General features: G+C 43.3%; 1 protein-coding gene across 13 annotated transcripts in view; it reads right to left on the bottom strand.

The window, feature by feature from the left end:
- The window catches only part of NEK11 (NIMA related kinase 11), a 220,165-nt gene that overhangs the window by 143,394 nt on the left and 58,228 nt on the right, over positions 1-18,543 (bottom strand). For 11 of the 13 annotated variants that reach the window (XR_012509677.1, XM_074372305.1, XM_045521382.2 and 8 more), the window contains 2 exons: positions 15,737-15,855; positions 200-264 (listed from right to left, as the gene is read on the bottom strand). Coding sequence is in view for 12 of the 13 variants with exons in the window: in XM_074372305.1 (XP_074228406.1) it covers positions 200-264; positions 15,737-15,855 (184 nt within the window). In the remaining variant the exon portion in view is untranslated. Of the gene's footprint in view, positions 1-199; positions 265-15,736; positions 15,856-16,388; positions 16,413-16,807; positions 16,905-18,543 lie in introns of those variants that run through there. The other 2 variants (XM_074372368.1, XM_074372375.1) reach the window with 2 other exon arrangements.

Genomic DNA, 18,543 nt, shown 5'->3' with positions numbered 1-18,543 from the left:
TGCTGAATCTACCAAGTATAGAGCAAATGTTTCATATCTCAATTTACATCAGATAATCAGAAACAACCAAGTAAGAACAAAAATTTAAGAAGTTTTAATCAACCAATGATTATTCTAACACTTTTAGATACTTTAATTTGATACATTAATAACATCTAGAGTATATTCTCCCAAGGAATACATATTTTAAAAATCTTACCAATTTTAAGTAGATTATTTTTCAGAAATATATTCTTTGATTTCAAGTCTCGATGGAGTATCCTCCTACAAAAGGCAAAAAAGAATACAAAATTTCATGCAAAATATAAAAATTTAAAACCCAAATATAAATAATACATATGAGTGATGGTGAAGTGATTCACATGTAAACATATAATCCTAGAGATACATCTTTCAATGTTTAAAATCTTCAAAGACACCACCACATTTTCTAATTTCCCTGAGAAAACAGGCGTTTCAAACCAAAGGCTTTAAAAGGAGGGGAACGTGTAGTTGGGAGAAGCATGATGTACTTCCAACTATTTCAGTAGGACAGACTCTACTGTGTTTCTGTAGCGTGACCTACGTAGTACTGTATGCAGTGCCCATACACCCAGCTCACAGAGCAATTATCACAGAGCTTTATCACCTATTACAGACTATATATAATCTAGGACATAGTATGTATATTATAATCCAATTGTTCAGGCTTTATATACATGTGGAAATTATGTTGATGATGGTATTTATTTATGGGCAAAATTTATTATTAATTAATTATAACATTAATTCTTACTATAAACCAGCAATGTAAATTATGTCAGTTAAGACTTGCATTTCTGAAATTATGAAGAACTAGACAACTTGAAAATCTCTGCCTAAAAAGAAAAAAACTAAAAATATTGAATAAAGTATATGAGTATCTTCACATATATACAGCTGAGCCCACAAGAAAATGAGACAAATGCCTGGGGGTTATACTAAAAGCAAACTGAAAATCAGAGGGAGCAGTAGGTGCTGATTTCTCAGCAGCTCTAAGGAGCTCAGAATCCATAAGAGCCAAGACCTTGAGTCCCTGAAACATGGAAAGTGGGAACTAATATCACTACATAAGGTCAGAATTCTTTATATGGTCCACTTCTTAAGTGAAAATATGACCTAAGAAACATTCACTCACAAGTAAACAAAATGAAAATAAAGCTTATCTGAACTCTGAGTGGGGAAAAAAAAAAAACTCCCTTCATATTTTGTAACCAAATCTCTCTGCCCACTCACATTTGAAATTCAAATATGCAATAGCTGCACAGCTTAAGAAAGCCTAAACAAGGAAATTAACATAAAAATTGGCTCTCAGCTGTTTAATATCCTCTTGGGGAATCTGGCAGAAGCAAATGCAAAATAAAAGTCAGCAGATAATATATAATAAAATTAAGCCTGAGGGAATTTCAGATAATCTAATAGGATAAAAACTAAAAAATAAGTATATTTCAAATGATTAAAATAATGGAGAATAGAAAACATAAGATAGAAACAGAATACTCTCAAAAAAAAAAAAAAAAAAAGAGAGAGAGAGAGATGATGCTGGTATGAGAAACAACCAAACAGAATATCTAGGGGGAAAATGTGATTATTGGAATAAACAAAACCCTCCAAATTAAGACCTCAGCTTCCAACTATGATGGAGTAAGCTGTTATCACACTAAATCTCCCACCATCCACAGCTGCACAGAGAACACTGAAAAATTTAAACAATATAAAATCTGGGTAAAAAAATTTTAAATAGCTCTTTGATGCTGTCAGAGGCCAGTCAAGCCAAATGAAGGCAGTGAGCACTCGGGGGGGCAGACCTGGGAAGAAGGAGATACACTGAGGTGAGCCTGATGTCTCCCACTGTGTTATCTCTCTGGCACTTGGAAGAAGCATGAGCTGTGGCCTAGACATGAGACCATTTTCACTGAGCTTGGAGGACAAAAACTGTAGTTCTGGGCTACAAAGGCAGCCAGGACTTGAGGGGCAAATTTCCCAGAGAAAAGGGAACAGAAGAGAGGTCTGACATTCTGAATAGATTTTATCTTTGAGGCATCTGCTGAGTCCTAAACTGCTCTGGGGCAAGACATTAAGGAAAAAGCAGCTGTTACAAAGCTAAAAAACTAAACAGAGCTTTCAGTAGACTCACAAAGCTGGAGAGGAGTCTTGGTAAATAACTAAAGCCTTCAGCTGGAAACCCTGAAGGACGAATGAAAAATAAAGGCAAACTGGAAAACCCTCCCAAAGTCTGAACTAGCCTTAAACCCTTTCAGCTCCTGACTGGATCAAGCTGACCTGCACCTACTATAACTACCAGTCGGGGAAAAAAAAAAAATCAAATCCTCTCCAGAGGAAGATAATATCATCCAACATCTACACCATTTTACATACATTGTGCAACATTCACTCAGAAACTACCAGGCTTGCCAAGAGATAAGACCAAATGAATAAAAACCAAAGGAAAAAAAGATATAGAGACAAATTCATATGTGAGCCACCAGCTGGAATTACTAGACAAGGATTTAAAAGTAACTGTGATTAATATGTTCAAGGAAATAAATTACACAATGAGACAACTAGATTCTATAAACAATTTTAAAAATAATTTAATAGGAATTCTAGAATTGAAACAAATGACTAAAATTAAGAATTCAGTAGGTATGTTTGAAAGCAGATAAGACACGGTAGAAGGGAAGATTTAGAAACTGGAATAACGGTTAGTGAAAAATATTCAGGTTGAGGTACACACATGATAAAATGGTGAAAAACATAGCAAAGAGTGTAGGAGATATCTTAAATATGGTTAAAAGTTGTAACGTATGTGTAAACAGATCCCTTTCTAGGTTACAGAAAGAGTTCACAGAGTGAAGATGAGACATGAAAATCCAACATACATCTAACGGACACTCTCAAAGGAAGAAGCAAGAAGAGGAAAAATCCACAGAGATATGAGAGATGGAAATTTTCAGAATTTAGAAAGACATGAATTCACAAGTTTGGATACAAAACAAATCTCAAGCAGAATAAAAAGAAAAGAAAGAGAGAAATCCAGAACCAGATAAAACCCTCAAATACTGGAGAACACCAGTGACAAAGAATATACTGAGAGCTAGCTAAAAGAAAAGAGATCACCTTAATAAGAATGACAATCGATGGAAAGTGACTTCTCAACATCAGTAAAAGTATCCAGAAGAACAAGGAATAATATTTTCAAAGTGTCAGAATTATGTGTTAACCTGGGATTTTATGTCTCATAAACAACAGCTTAAATTAGGTAAATATAAAATATTTAGCTGAAATAATAGCTAGATTGAAAAGTATGAAAGAACAAGTGAAAAATAAAGACATTTTCAAGCAAACAAACAAAAACCTGATGATGTTTACCGTCCATAAGACTTAAGGGTTTATTTTGGGGAGAATGAAATGCCCACAGAAGGAAGGTCTGGGGCAGCAGAGGGCGCGTGAATGGAGAATTGATGAATGTGAGGAAATCTAAACACTGTTGGCTCAGAGACCAGTACTAATGATAATGGAATCACTAGTTAGTGAGGATTAAGAGAAAACAGAGCTGAAATCCTGAATAGCAATAATATAAAGGAAAAGAAGAATGTAATTGGAGTTAAAGTCTTCGTAATGTTCAAGAAAAGGGTGGATATGTTGATTGCTTCAAACTTCATTTATTCAAGTATGCATTTAATAATTGAAGGGTAAACACTCAAATAATACGAATAAGATGTACAATTTTCAAACTAGCAGAAGAAAAGGGACATAACAAAAACATGACCGTCCAAAGAAAGTAGAAGTGGAAGAAAATAAAATGGTAGGAGTACATTCTGTATGTTGTTAATTACAAAGGACTAACATCATCAATTAAAACACAGAGAAACAGGACTGAACTATTATTTTAAAAAATGTTACAAGGAACATGTGTAAAATAATAGGACATAGAAAAGTTGAAAGTAAGAGGATAGAAAAAATATTCCAGGGAAGAGAAAGCTGGCAAAAAAGAATATTAGTTACATTAAGAATAGAGTTTTACTGCAGGGGAGGGTATAATTCAGTGGTAAGGGGTGTGCCTAGCATGTGTGAGGTCCTAGGTTCAATCCCCAGTACTGCCATTAAAAAATAAATAAGTAAACCTAATTACCTGCCCCCGCCAAAACAGTTTTGCTACATAAATGAATAAATCAGTAATTTATTGGAAAGATTTAAACATTCTGTAGTTTTGTGCAACTTATGATATAGGCTTCAATATATAGCAAAAATTAATGTAAATAGAAATGAAAGGAGAAATTTACAAATCCATAATCATAGTGAGAAATTTAACATCTCTCTCAGTAATTGATAGATTCAGTAAAAGAAAAATAATAAGTACATGGATTTTGGGAACACAATTATAAATTTGAAAAATATAATTAACATGGGCTAATGCACATAAACTTAAATATTGCATAAAAATGCATGCTCTTTTAGGCACACGTGGAACGCTTTCAAAAACTGAACATGAACAAATTCAAACAGCCAAGTTTCAGCAGATTTCAAAGGGTCAGCACAGTGCAGCCCACATATACTCTGGCCTCAGTGAAATGAGAGTCCAATGAGGTGCTTAGAGCAGTACCAGGTCCCGGCAATGACTGATCAAGACAGGTAAACTCTCTGTGCTCATGACACTTGGTTCTGATAAGGTAAATGGGCAGAAGATAACTAAATGAGATATGAGATATGACGTCAGCTCACAGTGAACACCATCAAAACAAGAAAGCAGACAAGAGGCGAGAGACACCCAGGGTGGGAGATGCTACGGGGATCAGCGAAAGCCTTGGGGAAAGTGACATTAGAGCAGGGGTGTGACTGCGCCATGGTTGTAACAACACCAAGTGGTGACTGTTACTGCTCACGCTGCTATTGCTACTGTCACCACCGATACATCAGGAAGGAAAGGCTGTGCCAGGCTACCAAGCAAAGAGGAATGAGGAAAAATGAACACAAGAGCTTCTGAGTTATACAGACGACCTCCCAGGGAACAGGCCCGAACTACTGGGAGTGGTTTAACCCCCATGGTCCTGCCCCTCACTCTTCCACCCCTGCCCCCCGATCTAGACCCCCTCTTGCCCCTACTGCTGGCTGAACCACGGACAGCCCAGCACTTGGACTCCTCTCTGGCCAGCCTCCTCTTCCACCTATTCACACATCTGTAAGAAATGACCTGATGGAAGAATTTTTTTCCCAGTTGGTTAATGTATTCATATGAAAAAACCTAACAAAGGCATAAACAGTTATATATTTGGAATACCTTTTAAAAGGAAAAGATCTCGAGAATAATTACAAGCCAAGAAAATCTGGGCCAAGAAATTGTCACACCTCTGTGGTAGCCAATGTGGCGCTCATGTTAACTTAAATGCAGCATGACTATTCCTTCCTCAGTGTCCCTGCCTCTCAGAGTCCTATCTGTCCCTCAGGACTTCACTGGATACAAACCTCATGGACCTCCATGGAGTCCCTGACTATCTCCCTCCTTCCAAAACTCTGTCCCGCTCTGACCCTGGAGAGCAATCAGTCACCCGCCTGGGAACGCCAGGCCCTCTGGGTCTTGCCACATCTGGTCTAGGATGAGACACCACACTAGAAGACGTGGAATCTAGCAGTCCAAGTGACCGCTTGCACATCCTGAAGCTGCAGGGGAGTTAGGTCCTTGGGGTGAAGCAGTGAGAGACAAGAGGCAGATAAGTCCCCTCCTCTCCCTCCATGGCCTGCTGCCATGTGCCTATGGGCCAAGCCACATGCTGTGTCTCTCCCTGGCTCTCTGTGATGATGACACACTTCATGGTGCTTCATCACCCTGCGTCTACACCCCTGGGAATCCTTGCCCCAGCCTGTTTCCTAGGAGCTCACGCTTCTAGGAAAAGGACCCTCGCTTAGAAAAGGACCCTCGCTTAGAAAAGGACCCTCTCTATCACCATCTCCTAATTCCTACCCACCCTACCACCTCCAGCAAGGCAGATATGCCGCCCACCCTTCCATTCTCTTGACACCATGTTCCCCAGATGCCCAGTCACCACATTAGTGCTAAGTTATAAGCTCTACACGGTTCACATCTTACTTGTCTGTAGTGTCCCTGTAGCACTATAAACATTTAATAAAACTGGCAGGTTGAACTTGATTGAATCCTCGGGTTTTCATGTGCCAGAGCTTTTCAAGCTATTTTTGATTGACATCTTTCTAAAATGGTCTATATAACTCCCTGACTTCACAAAAGGTATTGCTAACAACTCATACCAGGCAGAGATTACTATGGTGTATCTAATCGCCAGGCCTGAACAGGAGAGCCCCCTCTGGAGACTTAGGCTGGCAACAGGGATGAGGTTTTATAAAATGAAAATCTGCTCTTGAATTCTCAACTTACAACTTCCACGGTCCTGCACTGCTTCCGGAATAGGCTCTAAAATCCTACATACAGTCTACTGGAGGCTGCAAGATATTACCCTATCGACACCCCCAGCAGCCTCAGCAAAAACTCAGGCCAAGTCTGTAACACCCTTCATCCATCACTTCTTTAATCATGGTAGATACTCAGTACGTGTCTGTTGATTTGAAAAACACTATCCTTGGCACAAAGGCGAACACCGTCTAGTCAGATGCATTCATGAGTCCAGAAAAACAGTGGAGTGCCAATGACACACTATGTGCTGTGCTACAAAATGTGAGCAATATAAAGATTCCTAAGACAGGGCCACGTATCCAAAAATGCTTACAATTGGGGTGGAGGGAGAAGAGAAAAGCACACAGGTAATTATAATATAGGCAGAAGGGAACCCAGCCAGCACCTCTGTTTAAAGAATTATCCATGATTATAAATGGTTACCAATACAGACACGCACCAGGTCAAAAGGAAACTTCATTCCTGACAAGTGATGACTCTCGGGCACATATCCACAAAATTAGTTATCACCAGAAATACCAGTTTTAAAAATAAGTTATCCAGCGCAAAGCTGCAGCTGCAGCCTTTAAGGAGGAGGGCCAGGGAGAAGCCCTGTGGAGTGAGAGCCGCAGCACAGGGAAAGCCTGGGAGGGCGGTGGGGCTTCCCTCTCCACCTTAAGCCCTTGGGGGGGGGCGGGGTGAAGGGAGGTGGTGTGCTGTCACGTGTGAAGAGGAGAGGACAGCACAGTCTAGGCCCCTCACCAGGCAGGTCACCCCAGCGCCACTGTGTACGCCACTGTGCCCGCTGTTGGGGGAGGAAGTCAGGCTCAGAAAGGCGAGATGATGAGCACAGACTGAGGTCTGCCTGACTCTACAAACCACTATTCCCACATGTCTAACTACAGAAACTTCACGCTTAATACATTTTCTCTCCCGCCTTTTTGTATTCCCACAGTATCTAGAGCTGGGCTAAGCGTGAGTATGTTTTGACTACTTGGTGGTTTGAGAAGAAACAGTTACATTCCACAAAGAGGGTTAAATGAAATGTGGCCTCCTCCACGTCCACGCTGGGCCCTGTTGTGGCAGGAAGTGTCGAGCACCTGCCTAGCAATCGTCCCGTTCTTCCCCTGCCGCCAGAACCGCATGAGCCTGGGGAGGCTGGGCCCTCCCCGGCCCTGGGAGGTGAGCACAGTGGGCAGGGGCTAGGGAGTGAATGTGGAGGAGGGTGTTAGAAATTAATTGAGGTGATTCCTTCTCCCTCTGGGGAGAGTGGTTTAGATAATGTGGTGTTACAAAATTCTAGCCAATGTTAAAGTATAATTTTCAAAAAAATAAAATCATGAATATCATGCAAATACAAAATAAACATGTCGAAGATTTTTTCCAACTCATTAATTGATGAGGGATCTAAAAAGATGTTACAACAGAGTCAAAGAGCCTTTGAGAAGCTGGATTATTTACAGAAGGATATGACTGCTGGGTTGATACAAAACTGGTTAATGTCCAACAGGCTGTAAATCACATCACCAGAGTTCTCTGTTCCACTGACCAGAAATTATTTGCATCTCTACTGGACAAAAATATTCAAGATAACCTTTTCTTCTACAGGGTTATAAAATAGCCCAGACAGTAGACAGTTCAGTCCAGTGCTGTACTTGAAAGAGTACCTAGTAATTTCTTTTGCCTTTTCTAAGGTTTGGAAATTATTTCTAACACTAATGAGACATTTTAAATTATCTTTTGTAAAGTAGACCTTTACATTTAATTTATTTATTTTAGAGGAGGTACTGGGGATTGAACCTAGTACCTTGTGTGTGCTAAGCATGTGCTTTACCACTTGAGCTATACCCTCCCCACCCCAAACACCAATAAGACAAAAGAGAAATCTTCTACAAGTGGGTAGGAATTATTTCCCTACTTGTATAAAAGATAAGAGGGTGACATATGCCCCTTTGACCTTTCCTGGCTGTTGGTTACTGTCGTATGAGAGTGACTCATGGTAATGTCGCACCATCGTGGTAATGTTGTAACACAAGAGGACAAGCCCTCTTCCAAAACCCAACCATGCAGGGAATGGAGGGCCAAAGAGGCAGAAAGAACCCCTGAGGGTATCACTGTGCCACTAGAGTTAGCCAACTCTAGAACCACTTCCTTGGACACCTCTTTTTAGGTGAGAGAAGAAATTTTCTATATTGTTTAAGCTGCTTCTGCAACTTGCAGTTACAAACATCTTAGGCTGACTCATTGGAGCCTTAGAGCTGTTGATTCTAGATCCAAGGAGATGGTACCAGGTCTCTTTCAGCTTCTTGTACCCTGGGAGTCAGAGAGCCTAAGGGTTTAGAATTTGGAGTGATGAGCTAGGGAACCTGCCAGAGGCCAGGTACCAGAACCTGGAACAGGCAAAACACTTACGACAAACCTACCTGATGACACTGAGCCTAGGCAAGTGCAGGTGAGTTGTGCGTACTAATACATCAGCAGCCCCACGTATGTACATATGTAAGTAAGTCACCACTAGGTAGTTTAAGAGTAAGGCAAACAGTACGTTAGAAAGCAGTTACGAGGGTAACTGGCTGGCACTGTGGTAGCAGAACAAGGTATTCTATGCAACAGACCAGCTATCAAGCTACTTGGTAGATTTTCTAAGGTATAATTGATTGACTTTGTGGTTGTGGTAAGCTAAAAGGGCTCCCAAAAGAAAGCCTGGTTTTATACCTGGTTAATATCCTCTCCTTTGAAGTGCAGAAAAGTCAGATCCAAGAAATAACAAGGTGACTAGCAATACAGACAGCTGATACAAAGTCTTCCTTCTCAAAAGCTCATGCAGCTCTCCCTCCACGCCCCTCTCACTTGTGTCGTGAAGCCCAGGGGACCCGGTGCCTGATTAAGACCGGATGACAGCGGTGGGCCAGCCCTTGACCTCATCATCCTATCGGGCCATGCTCTGTTCTCTGCCCCCAGGACCAGAGCAGAGTAAGATCCATGGAGGCAGCCACAGCAGGTGTTTCTCGGCCCTGAGCCCAAGGCAGGGCAGTGGAGACGGTAAGGACAGTCTAACCATCATTTCCCCTCAGGCCCTTATTGGAAAACGTTCTGAACCTCAGCAGCCTGCTGCTGGTCTCCACTGTGTGGCCTCCATCCTGGATTCTGAGGCCCCGGCCTAGCTTCCCTTCGGTGTCCTGGCCCTCAGGCCATGCTGAGCCTTCTGAGTTGTAGCTGCAGTGTAGGGATGGCCGACACTGGGCACTGGAGTGGGGTCTCCTTGAGAAGAGTGACCGCAGACATCCTCAAGAAGTGGGAGCCAGGAGAAAGCAGGGCCCCTAACAGCACGGACACTGCAGCTTCTATCTGCTTTTCCATCTTCAGACCTGAGGCCGCACGGCTCACCCACCATGTTTCCTGGCCCGGATTCCCAGCGAGGGCCTTTCCCCGGCAGCCTCATTATGCTGAAGGTGAATTCCACACGCCACCCCTCGGGGAACATCCAGCCATCTGACACAGTGCCTCCCGAGCTGGCTGGGGAGACGTGCAGGCCACTCCGTGACCAAGCAGTTGCCTTGGGAAAGCGCCCTGTGAGAAAGTGCCCTCCACCGTGAGAGCACCAAAGTCAGCGAGGCCTCAAGACCACAAAGGAGCGGAGGCTGCTCTGCGCTTTATCTTAAAAACCTAGACTAACAGGGCAGAACCCCTTCAGCGGAAATGAGATGGGGGGTGGGCACTTTTTCTATTTTGGGGCTTCTGTGTCTGCACTGGGACGAAAGGAGGAATAAGACCTTGTCTCTGTCCCCAGGCAGCTCCCTATGCCCAGTTCTCCGGTGGCACCCAGAGAAGACGATGTTTCAGAGATGAGCCTTCTCCCTGGACCAAAGAGAAGCCCCTCGGGCCGGGCCGGGCCGGGCCGGGCCGGCCGGCCACGGTGCGCAGCCTGGCGGGGGCTGGGAACCAGCCTCAGCACCAGTGCCTTGGACAGCTTGATCTGCCCGCAGCCCAGACGTCCAGGCCCGCGGGGCGGGAGGGGTCTCTGTGTCACATTCTCAAGATAGCTGCTCGTGAACTGTGAATATGCTCAGCTTTTGCCTCATAATTTAAAAGTGTTTATGCCATATGCCATAGATTGAGAATATGACAAATGTATAAATAAACCAAATTAAAATAAGCACAGGAAAGCTTCAAGGGTGTAAACAAAATCATTTCTTCTGTGACCTCGTTTTTCTTAGCTTTTCCAGGGTCTTCTTTATCTGCTCTGCTGCATGAGTCAGGGTTCTCCAGAGAAACAGGACCCAGGGAGAGACAGGCAGAGGCAGAGGCAGAAGCAGACGCAGATGAGCTGCATTATAAGTAACTGGCCCCCGCAGTTCTGGACGCTGAGGAGTCCCCAGGTCTGCCATCTGCAGCCGAAGGCCCAGGACAGCTGGGGGTCTAGTTCGGTCCTGGTCTGAAGGCCTGAGACCAGTGGGTCTGCGGTCTGTCTCTCAGTCCAAGGGTAGGAGAAGACAGGCAAGCTGTCCCAGCTCAGCAGGGAGGCAGGAGAGGGGCACCTGCTCCGGCCTCTGCCTTTTGTCCTGTTCAGGCCCTCAGGGGCTGGAGAGGGCGCCCACTTGACAGAGGCCTCTGGCTCCAGTGCTGCCCTCACCTGGAAACAGCCTCACAGCCACACCCAGGAGCGGTGTTTAAACTGGGAACCTCATGGCCTAGTCAGACTGACACATACAACTGACCACCACATGCATTAAAAGAATTTGCAAGGCATCTGCAACAGAGGAGTCAAATCTAACCTCTTCACGTAAATCATTCCAAAGTAATCTTCCTAACTCATTTGTAGACAGTCCATGTCATTTAAAAACACACTGTCATACGTACTATAGACCACAAGAGGAGAAGGCGGGGACAGGGCTTTGCAGCTAGATCTATTTTTATTTCTACTTCAGACTCTAGTCTGAAAGACTAGGCTGACAGTGGAGGAACCGTTGTGGAAGGACACGCCCTTGTCCCCAGATATTCGCACCTCTTGTGCCTGGAAGTGAGCAGTCCCTTTGAGAGGAACAGGCACCCCCACTGTGACCCTGGGTTTGGTCATGAGACTTGCTCGGGTCAAAGGCATGGGGACAGACCGGGTGACTGTCAGCTCTGAGCAGAACCTTTGAGAACCATGGGTGTTTCTGTTTGTCCCTCCCTCGGCTGTGAGAAAGCAGAGTGGCCAGAGGAACGGGGCAGATGGGAGAGCCGACCTGCAGCGGCCAGTGCACAAGGCGGGATTGCCTTCTGTCCACACAGCACGGCTTCCCTCAGCAGGAATGAGGTTTGGCGTCACATTCTCAAGGTAGCTGTCAGTCAACTGTGAGGACTCTTGGCTCGTTACATCATTACTTCTAAGTGTCTATGCCATATGCTAACAGACTCATTCTTTTGGATTTAAACTGTTATAAAAACAGATAATTAAGATAAATAACTGTATTCTCTGAAAAAACCTATCTTAGAACTATAGAAATTAAATCTTGAAAATAACAGAAGTGAAAAGTAGGTGATGTTTTTGTGATCAGGAATAATATAGAGCATTTCTCTACTTGAAAACTATTCTGGAGATTGGATCAAGATGGAGACACCCGCCTCTGACCCCAGCCCAGATTCCCAGGAATGTGAGAAATTTTTCAAGCGGAGATTCAGGATAGTGTTAGAAAACAAATGTTCTGGGTGGGCCAGAATTTTTGAAAAAGCCCTGAAAGAGGAACCCAAACCTCAACATGCACAGGAGAAGGAAGGCTGCCGGTGCACCCCCCACCCAGATGCCCACATGCCCCCCTTCCCCCATCCACCCCCCTCAACTCCTATTTCTGGGTACCACCTGAGAGAAATGCCTTGTACCTGTCTTTGTTTCAGGTTCCGACACTGGAAGAATCTGAACAAAGACAAGCTTTTGTCTCCCCAAGATCTAGGCCCTCACTTCTAACCTCCTTTTCTCCCCACATCCCCACCTGGCACCCACCATCCCCGCTGATGCAGCATATTTACAATTAACCCCCTGCTCACCTTCCGGTGACAAACAGGTCCACCTCTGACCTGCCCCTCCCACACCTCACACATAACCACTCAATTTCAAGCCTGTTCATTTCAACTTGTCAGGTTCACGCTCATCCATCCATGTGCCGCCCATGGCGGCCACCTTGGCTCAGGTCTTACTCACGCGCGGATATTATGAAAGGTTCCAGACGGATAGCCCAAGTTGCCCTCTCTCTCCTCTGTGATTTGTCAGCTAATCTTCCTGCAGCTCCGGTCACATTACAGCTCCACTTCATGGTATCAATGTCTGTGCTACAAAATAAAGCCCCTGCAGCCTGATCTAACCTACGTCTACTCACAGCCCCACTCGTTACTCCACCAGCATTTCCGATGGAACTCTTCATTCCCCCTAAAAGAGCCACGTTTCCTCAGCCCTGTGCCTTTGCTCACTCTGTTCCCTCTGCCTGGCAAGTTCTGACCCATCTCTCACCATAGTCAAAGCCCACCGTGGGTCAAATGTCACTTCTTCCAAGACTTCGTCATTGATTCTCCCAAATAAAAACACCCCTCTTAGGATCTCCTAGAGCACTCTGAACACTCACGTTACATTAGAGAACAATTTACATTAAAGTGCATGAATCTGAAGCTTGGTGAACATTTACAAAACGCATCACACTTGTAACCCTCTGCCTAGATCAAGAGGCAGAACACCCCCAGCATCCCAGGTGTTTTGTTCCCCTTCAGTCAAAACTCCCTTTCAAATGTAACCTCTGTTCTGACTCACCGACCACACGTCCGGTTCGCCTGTCTTTGAATGTCATATAGATGGAGTCACAGAACACACACTCTTCTGTGCCTGGCACCTGTTACCCAAATCTGATCCCTGAGATGCCTCAGATCACACTTATCAGTTGTGCACTATTCTTCACTGCAGAGCAGTGCCCGACTGTGACTATACTGCAATTTATTTAACCATTCTGCTGGAAATGGACATTTTTCAGGGTTTCAGCTAGTACAGATAAGGCCTCTGTGGACATTTGTGAACATGCCTTTTGTTGAACGTAGGTACTCATGTTTCATCTCAGGAGCAGAATTACTGGGTCATAAGCGATTTGAGGTACTATCAAGCATGTTTTCCAAGTAGTTACACCAATTCACGTGCTAACAGCAGCGTGAGAGAATTCCAGTACCGCCACCTCCCTGCCAAGACTTGTTACTGTCAGAGATTTTTTTCAGTTTTTCTGGTGGCTAGGCCCTCCTCATTCTGCATCGAATTATAACCACAAACAACAACACTTAAATAGGACTTGACAGTTTGCAAATTTTAAAGTGTGTAATATCTCAATCCATATTCCCTACAGCCCCATGAAGCAAGCAGACAGTGCTATTATTTTCCCTGCTCTAGAGATGAGGGAGCAAGGCTGAGAGAGGTTAAGCAGACCGTCCAAGGCCATGATACACGCCGAGCAGAGACTCTGAACCCTGTGTTATCAACCACGCTGCATGGTGTACAGATATCTGGGGACATGTTTTATCTCTGCAAGTTTACTAACAGCTCTTCCAGGTTAGGCTTTATTTTAAACTTACCACTATTTAATAAGGGAATGAATAAACTTAAAGTTGAAGTTTCTCTGTCTATAGAGAAGAACTTTATAACAACTGGTTACAATCACATAATGAATAAGAAGCAGCATCACTTGTTATCTGAAGCACAAAGGATGGTATTTCAGATCCACAGAACCACAAATACCCACCACTGAGCCCTATTTAATGACTTTCTTAGAATGTTGAAGGAGTCAAAACAAATTTAATCCTCTCTTTGAAGGATTATTTTAAACTCATTTATTTTAACTATTACTAAGCAGACCCAAATGTATCAAAAAGTATTTGGGTTCCTAATCAACCAGATTTCAATTTTATATTCTGCACACTGAACATCAAAGTTGGCATCTTTATCTGTGTTGTTTTCCTTAGTCTAAGCTAACAAATATGCCAAGAAATAGTAGAGAAAATACAAGAAATACCAATAGAACTGTAAGTACACAGAAGTCTTACATTCTGCAGCTCTGGGCAGTTTATTAAAAGATTACCTGGCATTCTTTAATCATTGTCTCCTAGGATAGTTTGACACCATTCAAAAGATTGTTATGAGCTGTCAGGAAGTCAGTGACTATCCGTCTCATCAAGCAAGTGTTTCAGAAGATACACAGCAAAGCACAGAATAATCAGATTACCTTTTACACCATCAGAGAGCACAGATGACACATTTAAGCTACTTGATATCCACGGATAGCCAGACCTTGGTGTACCCTACAAATTTCCACTTTTGTTCAAGAATGTTCCCACGTGCTCCCCCTGCTCCTGAGTTGACAGCTGACGTGGACCCCTCATGGTATCTACTTTTACTTGTCTAGGCACGCTCATCTTTTCAAATGCATTCAGTCATTTTATGGGTCTATAAAACATTTCACATCTAAAACTTCTTACTTTTTTGTTTGTTTTTTTGGGGGGGGAGGGTAATTAGGTTTATTATTTATTTTTAGAGGAGGTACTGGGGATTGAACCCAGGACCTTGTGCATGCCAAGCACATGCTCTGCCTCTTGAGCTATACTCTCCCCCATCCTGGCTCCTTTTTTTGGGGGGGGGGTGGGGGAGAGAAAAACTTCTTACTTTTGATCTATAGAAAAAATAGTAAAAAGTTTTAAAATACATTTTTGAGGCAGAGATTATAAATGCAAATTTATAGACAGTTGAACTCATGGAGCATACTTTGACCTTCTTTATCAGCTAGTTCATGTCAAAACTGACTTTTGGTCTGAATAATTATCTCTCTGAGGCCAAAGATTATCTTCTGCCTCAATCACTCAGTGCATCTTGCGAGTGAACACAGCTAAATGTGCACTGACCCATTCCAAAGGCACCACACGATTTACCTGCAGTCTGCCAGGGCATTTACAGCCTGAGCCTGATGCAAGATATAACAAAATCATAGCATGCTAAAGGTGTCTGAGAATCGCCTGTGGGTCACAGGACAGGAGCAGACACAGAGGAATGTGTTTAATACAAGTTTCTGTCTTATTTTTAAGGCCAACTTGATTTCTAGGACAACAACACAAAAGGTAATTAAGTAAATCCTCTAGGTATAATCACCCAGCAGTTTCCTCATGGAAAAGCAGATTGTAGATATTTAACTACAGTCATTTACCTTTTGGACTTAGTTCCTCTCAATTCTACACCTCCCCCCTCAAAATTCATTTTTTGAGTTCAGACATGACTGTTAAAAAATGCGGTCCCTCAGTAACAAAGGAACGTACCTTTCGTGCATGTAGTCAACTCCCAGCAACAGCTGGATAAACCATTCTGTTATCTGAGTCTCTGGAAAGGTTTTCCCAGCTTCTTTATATTCCTGAATTTTACAGTCCAGATCTCGGCCCTGAAACAAAGTAGCGTAATTTTTCGTATTTCTCTTCAGTTAAGAATTTAAAATCAACCTCCCTCAACAAGAGCTAACCCACAGTGGTCAGCGTGTATCGTAAGAAGGCCAGGACACCCTGCCACCCGGTAACTGCCACCGCAGACTCTCCCTGACCACCTCGAGCCAGCCTCCTGAGTCCTCTCCTCAACTAGGCCTCAACTTTAGCTTATAAAGACCTGGACAAACGCTAACAAATTTCTAACAGCTCAAGGCCATGTGCGTAGGATGACCCTAGTCCCCCTTAAGGTGCCTGCTTGAGAAAACTCAGGGCTGCCAGAGAACGACTGTTTGTTCTAGCCCCACCTCAAGAGGGGGCCCTGTCCCCCAGTCTCTGGGGAGACAGAGGTAGGTGCCTCCCTTCCATGAGAGCCAGTCAGCAAAGCCAGACCAGCCCCTTCCCACCCTCTGCACTATTCTGCTCTCCTGACTCTGCTCAGCACCCTGCCCTTGCCTCCCCCCCCCCAGTATTGTCCCTTTAAGCCACCAGTCACTTGTGCACACAGCGCGGTGGAGCTCTGCTCCTTCCCCTCCAGTCAGTGGTTACTGAATAAACTCTGTTTTCACTGCTTTAACTACTGTCTGGCTATGTTTATTTTAGGTGTCACACAAGAACAAAACCTTTCTAAAGGGTCTTAACTTTTATTACATGACCTAAATATTACCTAGAAATTGTTTTTATTTTATTACATTACATATTATATGTACCCACATAAAACTAGGAATGACTCTCCTTATGTTCAGAGTTTTATGTAACTATAGAACCCGAACACGTTCAGGTCAAACACTGAGCTGCCCACAGACCCTTTCTGCAGTCACAGTGAGACAGAAAGGAAAAGCATGGGTCAGCAATGAGAACATCAAAGAGAAATGATCTCTAATCAAACAATGTGAGGTCACCGAACCAACTCACCTGTAATGCATTTTTATGTCCTTTCAGGGCAATGTGCAAATACTTGCCTCACATTTCTCTCCTCCTACACAGGGCATGAGAGGTCGAAAGCAGCATATTAAACAGCCTGCCCTCTCACTCAGACTCAAAATCCTGCTGGATTTTCTGGGCCAAAGAGATCAAAGCTTGTTCGACTGAGTTGAATATTTACCTCCTTGTCAAACAGACCTGCCTTTCCTTCTCATTCTGCAAACCTGTCTTTATATCCCCTCTCTTTTCAATCCTAGAGTCATAATGTTGACTATGAATCCCAGTCAACGATCCTAGAATCCTACTATCATTTTATAATGTTTCTAGAATTTGCATAGAACATTTTTTGACAATAGAGCATCACAACATCCTGTGATGTGGACACAGCGGCCCTTCAGTTGAAAGGTGAGCTGTAAATGTATATTTTCCACTCCTAGATTTCCCTTTCTATCCAAGAGGACTCTGGCAAACCTTTCTCCCACGTGAAAAAGAGGAAAAAAAAAACAAGCTCTCCTTTCAACATCCCATTTAGATTCTCTGAATATGATAAAACATCTCCTGTGGCAGGAAGATAATTATCTACCTGCCGCAATCCCCTTCCTGAATAGCCTCAGATAAGGAGTGACAGAAAGAACAAGCATGCAAGGAGGGAGGGAGACGAGGGGAAGGAAGGAAGAAAAAGAGAAGAGAAAAAAGGAAAAGCTTGCCTTAGAGGAGGCTCAGTGAGGGGGATAGCTTCAACCCAACGTTTCCTACTTCAGGAAGGCCATCTGTAAGCACAGCCGCCCCTGTGACAATGGCCTTTGTAAATGTGACTGTTGGCCCCAGTAATTCTGACATCTGGAGAACTCTGTGTTGCGATGACATTCCTTTCAGGAATTGTCCCCACTCTGTAATGCTGCTTTTCATTTCCTATGGTCATTTTTAAACTACATTAAAGAAATGTGAGTTCCTACACAGTTGCGTCGGCCTCAGTGTTATTTTCTCTGTGAGTGAGCAGAGCTGCTTCCCTGGGGGTCGTCTCGCTGCAGGGGCCCACTCCCCGGACACATCTGTTGTCAGTCTGACTCTCACCTCCTCATGCTCTCCCCTCATGTGGTTGAGAAGCTGCTTGTCTGTTTCCTGCATTGATATTAACTATGTGCATGATTTCCTGTGACTAAATGAATATATATTTAGACTACTGGGAAAAAAATGAACAGGACTTTTGATAGTACGCCTCCAAGTGAAACGTCAAAAGGAGGAACACAAACTTCCCCTGTTCCCCAGGGGGATCCATATGAAGAAGAAATGTACTAGTTCTTATTTTTAAGCAAGAGACGTGTTCAGTCAACAAGACAGAAAGTCGAAAGATCAAGTTCATCAGAGAGCTGGGTCTTCTCCTCAAGTCACTCCCCCTACAGTTTTAATTTTGCATCTTTATCTCCAAGAAAAATGATTTGTTTCATATTTCCTTTGTTCTTTAATAAACACTCTGTAGATTATTTTCTTAGGATTTAATTAAGGTAGTTAAGTCACTCACAGATTGACATAAATTATGCTTTTATATAACCAAAAAAGAAATATAATTTTTTGTGAAGTAGTTTGATTTCTACTCAGCAATATGAAAAGCATTTATTACTTTCTTTTTTGCTAAGCCATCTTCCAAGTAAAAATCAACTGTTTTGGATGAAATGTCACGCCTTGGTTTAAGAAGTTCTTATTACAGTATCTGCAGGCCCATTCTG

This window comes from Camelus bactrianus, chromosome 1, assembly GCF_048773025.1.
Source record: "Camelus bactrianus isolate YW-2024 breed Bactrian camel chromosome 1, ASM4877302v1, whole genome shotgun sequence".
NCBI classification, from domain to species: domain Eukaryota; kingdom Metazoa; phylum Chordata; class Mammalia; order Artiodactyla; family Camelidae; genus Camelus; species Camelus bactrianus.
The sequence above is the reverse complement of the archived record's forward strand: the minus strand, read 5'-3'. Positions and strand labels throughout refer to the sequence as shown.